Source organism: Macadamia integrifolia, chromosome 5, assembly GCF_013358625.1.
Source record: "Macadamia integrifolia cultivar HAES 741 chromosome 5, SCU_Mint_v3, whole genome shotgun sequence".
Taxonomy (NCBI): domain Eukaryota; kingdom Viridiplantae; phylum Streptophyta; class Magnoliopsida; order Proteales; family Proteaceae; genus Macadamia; species Macadamia integrifolia.
Genome location: NC_056561.1, coordinates 3,361,429 through 3,374,348, shown reverse-complemented (window position 1 = coordinate 3,374,348; position 12,920 = coordinate 3,361,429). Strand labels below are relative to the sequence as shown.

Below are 12,920 nucleotides of genomic sequence, written 5' to 3'. Positions count from 1 at the left end.
ATGATGGGCAGTGGTGAGTGAATACCTACCTCTCTTTTCACCACAGTGAGGAGAAACTTGGCACTCTTTTCGGTTAAAAAAACAAGAAATGTGGCAAAACAAATTTTTAAAATTGAACTTTTTAAAAAGACTTGAAAGGAAGAAGAGGAATCCTCTAAGAAAGCAGCCTTGGAGGAACTAAGGGTGTCAAAAGTTGGCCACACTGACAGGCCGGATCTAAACTGATTGATTGACACTAAGGATGTTGTGTTCAAGCTCCGACCAACTAATAGTCTGGTATTCTTGGCGCAAGGTAGTGGGTTAATAGTTGCCCAATTGAAAGCGACCAATAATTGATCATTTATTGCCCAATTGACCAATAAACCCGCTTAAGCTCATCTAGTATGATTACTGATTGTGTTTATGACCATTTAGGGACCACTTTATAGCCCAATTAGGTAAGTAGCCCGTTTAAGGTCCAATTATATAAAATTACAGAAACAGTGTAGAACCTTAAATTGACGGAGATTGATTAGACCCAATCGAACCAGATCGATTGATAACCCTAAGAGGAACCCCATGTTGAATATAGAAGTTTGCACAAAAAAGGGAGGGGGTATGCTAGTGCCTAGTGGTATACCCAAATCTCTGCTTACCTCTGTGCTCCTTTCGAAAAAGTCTCTTATGCCCTTCTCATCCTAGTCCTCCCATTTGTTAAAACAACTACATCCAGGATAGTTGGTGTCATATAGAAGTTGTTTTTTTTTTTTCTATTTTGGGTTGGAATATTGAAGTTGATTTGGAGTTGGGAATTTAGGAACGTAGGACCATACCCATAAAATGGGAAGTGTCCAACAAAGAACCCGACGCGAAGACTACTCCACCCGTTCACAAATCACAATTCACAACACTATAGGCAATAACTGTTAATAAACTCGTCGACAACGCCAAATCCCGAGGCACAAGGGGAAGGGAATATTTTGCTCTCCGCATTTCCGGTTTCCAGGAAATCACTTCCATCTCAGGATCTCAGCGCCTCCCATCGTCCCCATCCTTCTCCTCCTCTTCCTCCTCCTCCTCCTCCTCCTCTTCCTCTCGAGGTCGCTTCTTCTTTAAGGCTCCCTAGCTTTCTATTAATGGAATCCCTTCGTTTCGATGAAAAAACGCATCAAATTTTCAGTGCAACATTTACAATTTATTACAGACAGATTATCCTAAGATAGTAGAGACCCATTTACATTTCCATTTCCATTTCCAATTCCAATCCAAATTCCCAAGTCGTTCAAACTTCAAACCCAGAATCCCAAGAAGAAAAATGATTCATCTCTCATCAAATCAAATTAAATAGGATCAATGTAGACTCTGATTGATAGAGCTACAGAGAGAAAGAGAGGGAAGCAAGCAGAGTAGCAGACCCAATTGGCCAGCAATCCCCTGCGTCCACACTACAGACACTCTTATCTCCATTATCAGACCTTCCTCTGCTCTTGTCTCTTCTTCTGTGTTTACCCTCTATTGTGATCAATCTTACAAGTTACATCGTCGTATAAGAAACCAAAAAGCAACAAAAGGGCAGACAACGACAGCATTATATCTCAGAGGACACCTTTAAAGCAAGAGACACAGAAACAGAAGAGGCAGATAGAGAGATTGAGATGAACGCTCACAATCGGATTTCGAGCAGTGGGCACAGCACTCCGTCACCGCCAACGTCGCCACTGCGATCGCCGAGGTACCGGCACGGCAAGGGAAAGTTAGGGAGGTTACCCTCGGTGCAGCAGCCAAGGACACTCGCGCAGAAACTTGCGTGGATCATACTCTCCGTTTTCTTTCGTCGACAGGGTGTTTTCCTCGTCGCCCCTCTCATGTACATCTCAGGGATGCTGCTCTACATGGGCACAGTCTCCTTCGATGTGGTTCCACATATCCAGCCTCGCCCTCCTCCTGGTTCTGTCTACCGCAGCCCCCAGCTATACGAGAAGCTTCGTCCTGAGATGGATTCTGATAAATCTTCCTCTTCCGCCAATGGGGTTAGTTACTCATCTTGTTTTCTTAAACATAAACCTTTTCGGTACCAATCGTCATCAACCACTGGATTGACAATTTTGGATATAAACAGAAAAGTTCGTATTTTCTTTCTGGTGTTTTGGTGGTTATAGTTCTTGGAACTGAGCTCAAGATTAATATCGTGTGCTTAACTCTTCTTTTATTTTTTATAGAAATGATTACATTTCCATGCTTTGGCTATTTGAAATCACTAGCAGTAGATTTTGAAAGAGATCTGAACAATGAGCTACTTAGCTGCAAAGGTCTGTTCACATATCGAGAGGGAAGGACCTTAGATCACTTAATCCAATATTTCTTCTTCTTTTTTTTTCCCCTCCTCACTGGTTTTGGGTGGGCATTCTATGAGTGTGGAGGTAGGTGATGGGTCAATTTTCAGGTGCTGGAAGAAAAGAAAAAGGAAAAATGGCAAAACATCATAATGCTTGAGAAACTAAAGGGGAATGAATAGACTGAAGATGAGTTTTCATTATACATTATGTGACACTATGATCAAATCGCAAAAGACTACATTGAGATGAAAAATGTTGGGCTGCCACACTATTCAACTACCTATCTTAATTGGTTTTTGACACAGATGGTTGATGAACCCTATTGATTCCTGCTGCTACTTCAACATCCCCCGTTTTTTATGATCACTGCATACACTTTATTATAGTGTTGCAATTTCTTTGCCCGCTGTAAATGTGTATGTTGAGTACTTATTCGAAATATTGTCAGGGTATAGTTCTGCACCTTGAAGTCCCTTACGGTTGTTAACCAAAAGAAAAAAAATGTCCCTTACGGTTTGGGGCACCTCTTGCCATCTATGTGGTGAAGCGAATTTGGAGAATTTGATGGATAACTGACATCTTCTAAAGAAAAGCAGATGAAGGGTAAAATATAGAAATATGTAGGAAAACTTGTTTACACCAATTTGCTATTTAATCCAAATTGTTCTTCAAACATAGAGAGAAAGCCATGAGAATCTTAGGAATGTGAAACATGTGGACCAGGTGAAAGCAATACTCTGTGAGCCATTAGGACATGATGTAATATCATAAAACACCATCGAAGGATGACATTTCTTGCTAAACCTATAAAGCCCAGCTTACTAGTCTTGTTATTACTTTTACTGATATTTTTTCCCCTACAAAGTCATGGTCTACATCACCAGCTGGACTCAATAAAGCCATTCACAATTCTACTTCACCATGTCCAGGGTCACCTTCTCAACATTTCAGAAAGTATAGACCCCCCAAAAAATAATTTTGGAAGACTTAAAGCAAAAGCAAGGGTGAAAAATTCATTGGCCTAATGGCATGCTGAATCACTTCATGAGTTGAAGTTGGAAGATGTCAACTTTCAGAAGTCAAGTCACAAAAACACTTATCAACTGCTCTGAGGAATACCCCATGAATGAGAGATGGTAAAGCATTATAGGTAACTAGGTAATCCCAAGATCTACCTTCTAGCAAGGAATAACTGTTTCCAGGGAAGGATTCTTGACTGAAGTCACCGAATGCAAGGAATAACTAGAGACTATTTTAGGAAATATAGTTTCATAGCACAGAATTTCATATGGACTTGTTGAAGAGTTTACATGGATGATCTTCCTTCCATTATTTTCCTTCTTTGAAATACCTTCTCAGGAAGTAAATATTTTTTCTTATGCATATTAGCATTCATGATTGAAAATTTGTGCCCCCCTCCTTTATATATTTCCTTTTGTTGCCGTGTCAGCTTTTATTGATACCTATGATTACTTTCTTATCTTCTATTAATGCTTGTTGTTGACTTTGCTGTAGTTAGCGACAGTGTGGAAACACTCTCATAAAGGTGGTGAGTGGAGGCCTTGTATAGACAAGAGCATGGCGGGTATGAAGTCCATACTACCTTTTTTTTGGTAGAAGTCCATACTTATCTGAATATATATTATTATTATTATTATTATTATTTTTTTGGTGCTAGTTTTGTTTATTATACTTTTACTGTATTTCTACTTGATTAAATTGTATCAGGGACTACTTGATAGATAATGTAGAGCTTAATTTTATTTTTCAGCGCCTAATTTTATTTTTCAGTGTAGGCGCTGGTTCTACAATTCTGTCTCTTCTTGTTCTGATGGATATTTTCCCAAATATGCATTTGTATGCATTGGGTGTTTTGTTAAATAACTATTCATTGAAAGACAGAAAAAAGATACGACTCTCCAAACAGAGAGTACACCCACTACTAAAAAGGCCATAGCAACATAAATAATTGGAGATACAAAAGATTAGATCTCACAATGGAATACTGGTCCCAAACAATAATCTTGGATGAACAACTTCCTGCTTTGCCTGCTCATCGCTACCTTATTAGTGGTCCTTGGGTTCCAATGAGTCAAACGATTCAGCCTAGATGACAAGTGGTGCATAAGTAGAATAAGGTGAAAGAATTTTTTGGCTATTCCAAAGTGTTGTGCATCTGAGCTATGACATTTGTAGAATCACCATCCACAAGCACTCGTTCAAGTACTCTCCCAACAAACTCTATACCCATCTTGTATGCATTTTTTTTGTTTCAACAGAATGAAGTGGAAAAATAATAAAGCTCAACTAATAAATTATTGACATTGTACGAAAATAATGAGGGGGGTCACATGTTAGAGATTTACTAGGGCATGTGACTGCCATGTGGTTGAAGAGGTTGCCAGTTTTGATAGTGGGCTTCTGGATTGGCTGCACCCAATCAGCCACTGGTTTTGATACATTTGATTTCTCCATTTTGGGATTTTGTTTGGATACATATGTAACTTTGTTCCTTCTATTTCTCCTTTGGGTTGTTTACATATGTTCATCTTTGGTTTGCCTTTTAAAACTACTTTTTCAAGATGGAGTTCTTAGTGAGAGGCTGGATGAACAGCTAGTAACCTAAGTAATCATTTGTACATTTATTCAACTGAATGGATGTTGTGTTCTAAGGTAGATAAGATAAGATTAATAGAACACAATGCCCACAGGACAGGATAACAGTGATCTAGAATTAAGTAGAGACAGGCCAGACTTGAGTTGAACCAATAGCTTAAAATCAAAGACTTGGATGGGACTGAATGTTAGGTTGAACAGTGCTTAGAACGTTCAGAATGTATGCTCCAAAAATTAGGATGATCCAATGGATTGATCGGCAGAAACTGATGAAGGTAATACTTCTTCCCTTCCTTCCGAGTTAAATCTTTCCATTGTTGTTCAGAAATGAACAAGAGCTTGACCTATTCTCGTAGCCAAGTTTGTTTCTTATGATGCAATCTCTCTTACAGGTGTTGCTTTCTTAGTTGCTCATTCCTCAACTCCTGTTCCCAAGAATGTTATTGATGCCATGTCTAACCCAAAATGGAAGGAAGCTATAGGTGAGGAAATGATGTCCCTTAAGAACAATTGTACCTGGGAACTTGTTGATCTTCCAAAGGGGAGGGACCCTGTTGGATGCATATTGGTTTACTCAAACAAGTACCGGTTTGATAGCACTATTGGGAGATATTAGGCCACATTAGTTGCCAAAGGATATAGTCAAGTGTACGGAATTGACTATGCACTATTGAGAGATATAAGGGCAGATTGGTGGCCAAAGGAATAGTCAAGTGTATGGAATTGATTATTAGAAGACATTTGCCCCTATGGCTAAACATAATTTGATAAGGGTCATTTTTATCGATGGCAGCTAATCAAGACTAGCCACTATCAGGTAGATGTGAAAAATGAATTCTCCTATGGTGACTTGGAAGAGGAAATGTAGATGTAGACCCATCTAGGCTTCAAGTTTCCCTCAACTGAAGGGAAAGTGTTTCGTCTTAAGAAAGCTCTATACGGCCTTAAACAGTTCCCGAAGGGTTGGTTTCGAGAGGTTTGGACAACTTATACAGAAGAATGGATACACTTAAAATCAAGTTGACCATACTCTATTTAGTCGACGAGGTAATGATACTATCACAACTCTAATCGTCTATGTGGATGACAATGTGGTGACTAAAATGAACGGGATGAGATGAAAAGACTTAAGTCTTAGCTCAATAATTTGATATTAAAGACCTTGGAACCTTGAAATATTTCTTGAGAATTGAAGTGGCAAGGCCACATATCATAAATATCTGTCAAAGGAAGTTTGTGCTCGATTTGTTGAAGGAGACCAGATTTTTTGGCTATAAACCAACAAACTCACATAATCGATACAGGAAAGTATCAAAGCCTAGTGTGAAAGTTAATCTATATTTCAGTGACTCACCCTAATATTGCTTACATTGTTAGGGTAACGAGTTAATTTATGCATGCTCTTAAGAGTGGGCATTTGGATGATATGTATCACATCCAAAGGTATTTGAATGTAGCCCAAAAAAAGTGATGTTGTAACCATTTGAGGATTGAAGGCTAATTAATGCTGATGGACAAGATTTTGTTTCTAACAAAAGGTCTACATCAGTATATTGCACATTTGAGGGTAGCAACCTGGTTACATGGAGAAGCAAAAAACAGTTTGTTATGACAAGATCAAATGTAGAGGCGAATTTAGAGACATGGCTCATAGAGTTTGCGAGCTTCTATAATTGAAAAGGTTAGTTAAAGAATTGGGTTTGATATTGAGGGCTCTATGCGGTTGTGTTGTGACAACAAGGCTACTATAAGTATATCTCACAATCCTATACGACATGACAATACAAAGCACATTGAGGGTGATCAACATTTCATAAAAGAAAAAATTGTCTCTGGCTACTTCTATACCTTTTGTGAATACAGAAGACCAGTTGGCTTGATATCTTCTCCAAAGGGATTAATTCTCTCCAGTTCAGTACCCTCTTGAGCAAGCTGGGCATGTATGACATTTATTCTTCAACTTGTGGAGGAGTGTTAGAGTTCATGTAGTAAGGGTATTATGGATAATTTGTTAATAATATTTCTTTTTTTTTTACCTCTTTAGCTATTCTTATGTTATGTGGGGGTATTGATGTAATCTTACATGTTCCTTCTAGTTAGTAAATATAGGGGAGGGAAATTATTCTCTTTCCAAGTGATTTTTGTGCATCTTCCTCTTCTTCTTTTTCCTCTCTCTTGTTATTTTCCCTTCATTACTTTGAACTAAAACTAACTATTTTATTTTGAGATCGTGCTCAGTTCCTGATAACATTGATTAGAGTGACCTAATTCCAGTGATAGCCATGCAGATTTCACATCATGTGGAGCCATTATATGAACTGTTTCACTTCATTAAAAATCTTACTTGGATTTGCCAAATTTTAATATATGTGCATCCATTCACCATCTACCCCCTTTCCTCTTGCTGGTATCTTTTGTACAAGTCTTTCTACACTAATGATCATTTTTCTACAAACTTTAAAGTGGATGATGTTGTGTTCCATATTATAGGTTTACCTGATTCAAACGGTTACATATATGTGGAGGCAAATGGTGGCTTGAATCAGCAAAGGACATCGGTTGTTCCAATTCCCTGTCACATTTTTCTAAGTTATCATTCTCTTATATTTCATTTTTTCCCCCAACCGGTGGAGTTAGATCTCACTAAACAGCCCTTGTTCTTACATTTTTTTTTTGGGTAGAATTGTTCTTACATTTTCTTACTTGATTACCTTCTTTGTTTTGCAGATATGCAATGCAGTTGCTGTGGCAGGTTATTTGAATGCAACACTTGTAATCCCATACTTCCATTTCCATAGCATCTGGAGGGATCCAAGGTTTGTTGTTCTGTCTATCCTTAACCTAAAAATCTAGTATGTAATTCAAGGTGAGTATTTACAGTTTTTTAGTTTCATGTGAGGCTTTAATCCATATTTCATTGAATATATATATATATATGATAATTTTGATACATTTGTCTTGATTGCTTTGTGCTTCGTATATACTCTTCCTTTCAGTATGGGTTATGATAGAATAGTTTTAAGGTCTACAGCTGAGATCCTGTCTGAAAATTACTGTTTGGGTTGACGTCTTTTCGCAAATCTATATTAGTATGAGTATACAGCCTGGAGCAAAAATCTATATGGTGGAGATAAAATTCACTGATCTTTTAAACTTATGTATATACTTATCTCTGTGCATTTTATCCTATCTGTTAGGGATATGCCCACACTCCTATAGTTGGTTTTGATGATAATAAACATATGAAGGTATTTCACAATTTGCCTTTAAGTATTATTTTGTAAAGACTTCATATCAAAGATCGAATTTGATGAATGAATTGAAGTCATCAAATGAGGAGTATCAACAAGTTGGTATCAATGCTTGAAGAAGGTAGCAGAAAAATTCAAGCTTCAAGATGTCAAGACATGAAGCTCAAAGATATAGAATTGCAAACAAGAAGAATGAAAGAAGAAATGCCAAGAGTGGAAGTGAAGATAAAGACTTCAAGGTTCAAGTGGAGAAGAAGACCTCTAGGATAGAATGGTTGTTTATATGTAAACTGTGAACTTCCATATATACATGCACGCACCTAATGCATTACATAACATCATACTAGAATAACCATAGGACATACCTTGAGCAAGTATGAAAGTCCTTAGGTAGTATGGAACATACTAAGAGGCCGTTTGATAACACTTCTATTCCTGGAGAGTGTTCTTTTACAGAAGTGTTCTTTTTCGATTCCATGCTGTGAAGACACTCTGGCGGAACAGAAACAGCGTTTGGTAAAACTATTTCAGAAATGGCTTTAGAACAGGAAAAGAACAGAAACAACGTTTGACAAACACTTCTATTCCTGGAGAGTACAATAATGAAAATTCACTTTTGAACAATGAAATCAATAATTACAGCATATTATGTACATTGGGAGAAGCCTCACAAGTTGAAACTTGTGCTGTTCATGGACTGGAAATGGAGCAAGTAAAGCCATGAACTTTAGTTGTATGTGTGGCATGGCTTCAGGCACGGGCTGGACTGGTAAGAGGCTTTCACTAAACTCCGACCTGCACAGAATTCACACAAGCACAGTTTCGAAATTGAATGAACATGTATTTGGTCAAAATTTGAATGTCCACTTCCAATAAGCCCATCAACATTGTACAATAGGTTCACCACATAGATGCATTGTATCAGATCTGTATGGAGGCATTTTGACCCTTCATATTCTGATCAATCCTTAGCACTTCATATTCCTGACATTCAATCAATGCATTGCAAGTTTATAAAAACAAAGTATTTAGACAAGTATAAAAATACATTCCAGGGGTGCTGGCGTACAATACCTATACATATGTTTAAAAGAATAAATACTGATATACATATATACATGGCACTAATAATATTTACATGTGCATAAGGAGCATTACAATATCCATCTTCCAACCATCTGCAGGCTTCAGAAAGTCCATCAAGTGTGTGTATGGGCAGGAACTGAGATCTGGACGCGCAAGACCTCATGGATGGCTCCACGGTGAAGCACCCCAAAAACCTCCCCCTCTTTGGCCATTGCAAGATCCCCCAAAGAGGTCATTCGAGTGCGGGACTCATCACGCAGGCGGAAACCATGAATCCACCTACCAAGCTTCCACCATCTCACGCACACTTGTCGTTCTGATATCTGGCAGTTCCACAGGGCTTCAACAACATAATCAGCCTGTGAAATGAAGAGAATTACAGTCGCATGAGGCCCATGGTTAATTTCTAGTGTGGATGCAAAATCAGTGCGGCTTCCAGTACAATGTGATATCAACATTCTACAGGTTGAGCTAACAGTCATGAATTCTAACTACTACATTAATACACCCAACAATTGAAACATGAGAACAGATAGAAGCAAAATAAAGGTAGGTTTAGCATAACGAACTAATATACGAGGCTATTGGACATTTGAGTGCCTCATGACTCAAGGATCAAGCAGAGTCAAGGAAGCGGCGACCGGCGACCGACCTGCGACCGAGAGAGAGATACAGGGAAGCGGCGACTGACCTGCGACCAACCTGCGATCGAGAGAGAGAGACAGGGAAGCGGCGAAGGAGAGAGAGGGCAGCGGCGACCGAGAGGAGAGACCGTTGCAGGGAAGCTGCGACTGTTGCAGGGAAGCGGCGACAGTTGCAGGGAAGCACGACCGAGAGAGTGAAAACCTATTGCAGGCTTTCCTTAGGATTTGGGGGTTTTTGATCGTGAGATGGAGAAAAGGGATTGTGGGGGTTTTGAATAGTTTTGTTCTTTTAAGTTTCTAAAAGAATAGAAAAGCAACTTTTTGGTACTCTTGCAATGTATTCTTTACTCATTCTTTTTCATTGGTTCGTTCCGGGGGAATACAAAAATGAACCGGACGTGCCAAACATATTTCTGTTCTATTTGCATTCCCGCAGAATAGAAGAACACCAGAAACATTCTCCCAGAGTGTTATCAAACGGCACCTAAGAAAATTGTGTTCTAGTAATATTCTGTGAAAACCACAATGACCTGACTCAAGGGCATTTTGAGTAACCTTAGAGTTAGTATCAAGAGATGGACCCTTCATGAAAGTTGTAGGAAATCGAGTCATGATTTCAACGCAACTAGTTTTAGGTCAATCCGAGGTAGGACCAAAATGTTATGGTCAAAACACTGACGACTAGTCAGTATGACAATATTCTAGTCAAAACAGAGTCTGTCATGTTGGGTCGACTGGCACTATCCGAGACCATAGCCTGTCGACCGGTTAGACCTCTCGATCGACTGGTGACTACTTGAAAGTGCCCCAACGACTATATTTTGCTCCAACGGCTCTTTCTGGTCTACCGGCTACCAATGGCGGTCGACTGATGGACCCAGAATATGACCGTTAGAGCCTGATTTGCTACCTAAAATGCTCCTAAGCTCACCTATAAATACCTCTAATGCTACTCATTAATTAACAATTAATCTCAAATTTGGAGAAGCATTATTTGAGCATTAGAAGTAAGAATTGGTCTACACCATCTCTTGAGTTCAAGTTCTTCATTTTACATTCAAGAGGAACTCAAGACCATCTACAAGTCTTCATCTACATCTTGGCAATTACATTACAAATATCAAGAAGATTTCAAAGGTGCATTCATTCTAACATCATTGCATATTTCATTTCCACCACACTAGAAGTAATCCTCTTTTATTCTACTTCTCCATTTTCTATTTTACGTTAAGTCTAGACTATACTTAAGGCTTGTGTAAGGACCCTCTCATCCTTAAGAGATTGTAAGGATCCTCTTATCCTTAAAAGAGTGTAAGGTGCCTCTTTACCTTAAAGGAGATTGTAAGGTGCCTCTCTACCTATAAAGGAGATTGTAAAGGTGCCTCTCTGCCTGTAAAGGAGATTTGTAAGGATACTCTTATCCGTAAAAAGATTTTAAAGGTGTTCTTCCCTACCTACTTTACTGAAAGGGAAAACTAGTGGAATACCTTACAAGATGATTCTTGTAGGGAGTGGACTAGACTCGGATTGAGTCGAATCACTATAAATCTTGGTTTTGTATGATTGCGACTTTTATTCCGCAGCTTTTTTTTTCTTTCAATCACACTTGGGATAATTATTTCGAAAAGATTAAATTTCCACTAGTGTAACATATTCACCCCCCCCCTCTAGGTTATTTCACTATCAATTCCCAAGAGTACAATATTCCTGAGGTGGACTTAATCATCCTAGGCTATTGACCCTTGCACTGTTCATTCATGACTTTCGATAATGTTTGGTATTACATATGATCCTAAAGTAATATGTTACCACATCCTTTGATTCTACTAGATTGAAGATTCTAAAGTAATATGTTACTCTATCCTTTGATTCTACTAGATTGAATTAACTTAATTTGTATACAGTCTGCTTCTGTCCTGGTTCATAAGCGGGTAAAAGTAGTGCCTACATTCACTTTGAATTGATTGTTTCATTGGCAATTATATTATTTTCCTACATTGGTATTTCATAGTCTGAACATTTTCTTCAGTTTATACTTACTGTTGTTTGCATCAATCAAAAATTGTGTGGTTGATTAATAATTTGTCCATAAGATCAGTCTGTGCTTTGTGGGTGAAAGCTTTGATACACATGCCACTCTTCTGCAGCAAATTCAATGAAATCTATGATGAGGATCACTTCATTAGTACCTTGAAAAATGTTGTACGGGTGGTTGATAAGATACCAGAATACATAATGGAACGATTTGACCACAACTTGAGTAATGTTTATAACTTCAAAGTGAAGGCTTGGTCACCCATTCGATACTATAGGGATGCAGTTCTTCCAAAGCTACTTGACGAACAGTGAGTTATGCTATTCTTTGTTACTTGTTTCCTTTCACCTGCTTATTGCACAGATGTATGGAATGGTAAAGCTGAAAATTTAAGGTCCTTTTACAAGACTTGTATAGTCTAGGTGATGTGTTGAAGTACCTCCAAGAGATCTATTTATGTTCTAAAAGTTATGTTCATTGATTAGAATAGGATAAAAATGTATGAGGCTAGTTTTTATAGCTAATTACACATATTTACTTTGATTCTTTGTTTAGTGGGTGAGCCTGTGACCCAATGGTTAAGTTGCACTATTGCAACATGTTGGTCACATGTTCGAAACTTGGAAACAGCCTCTCCTGCGAAGCAATGGTAAGGCTGCGTACATTTTCCCCTCCCATACCCTGCCGTAGCAGGAGCCTCGTGCACTTGGTTGCTGTTTTTTTACTTTGATTCTTTGTTTAGCATTTTAATGAATAAGTTTAAACATATTTCTCTGCATATGATTATGCAGGGTCATCAGGATTTCTCCTTTTGCAAATCGATTGTCCTTTGATGTTCCTCCAGCAGTACAACGTTTTAGATGCTTGGCAAATTATGAAGCTTTACGGTTTTCAAATCCTATAGCAACTTTGGCAAACAGTTTGGTTGCAAAAATGAAAGAACGCAGTGCAAACAATAATGGAAAATATGTTG

The 12,920-nt window shown here is 38.4% G+C and overlaps 1 protein-coding gene across 1 annotated transcript in view; it reads left to right on the top strand.

The window, feature by feature from the left end:
- The first annotated feature begins 924 nt into the window (after positions 1-924).
- The window catches only part of LOC122079305 (protein ESMERALDA 1-like), a 23,706-nt gene continuing 11,710 nt past the window's right edge, over positions 925-12,920 (top strand). The window contains exons 1-4 of the mRNA XM_042645667.1: positions 925-2,009; positions 3,831-3,900; positions 7,422-7,489; positions 7,659-7,747. Of these exons, the coding sequence (XP_042501601.1) occupies positions 1,635-2,009; positions 3,831-3,900; positions 7,422-7,489; positions 7,659-7,747 (602 nt within the window). The 5' untranslated portion in view covers positions 925-1,634. The remainder of the gene's footprint in view (positions 2,010-3,830; positions 3,901-7,421; positions 7,490-7,658; positions 7,748-12,920) is intronic.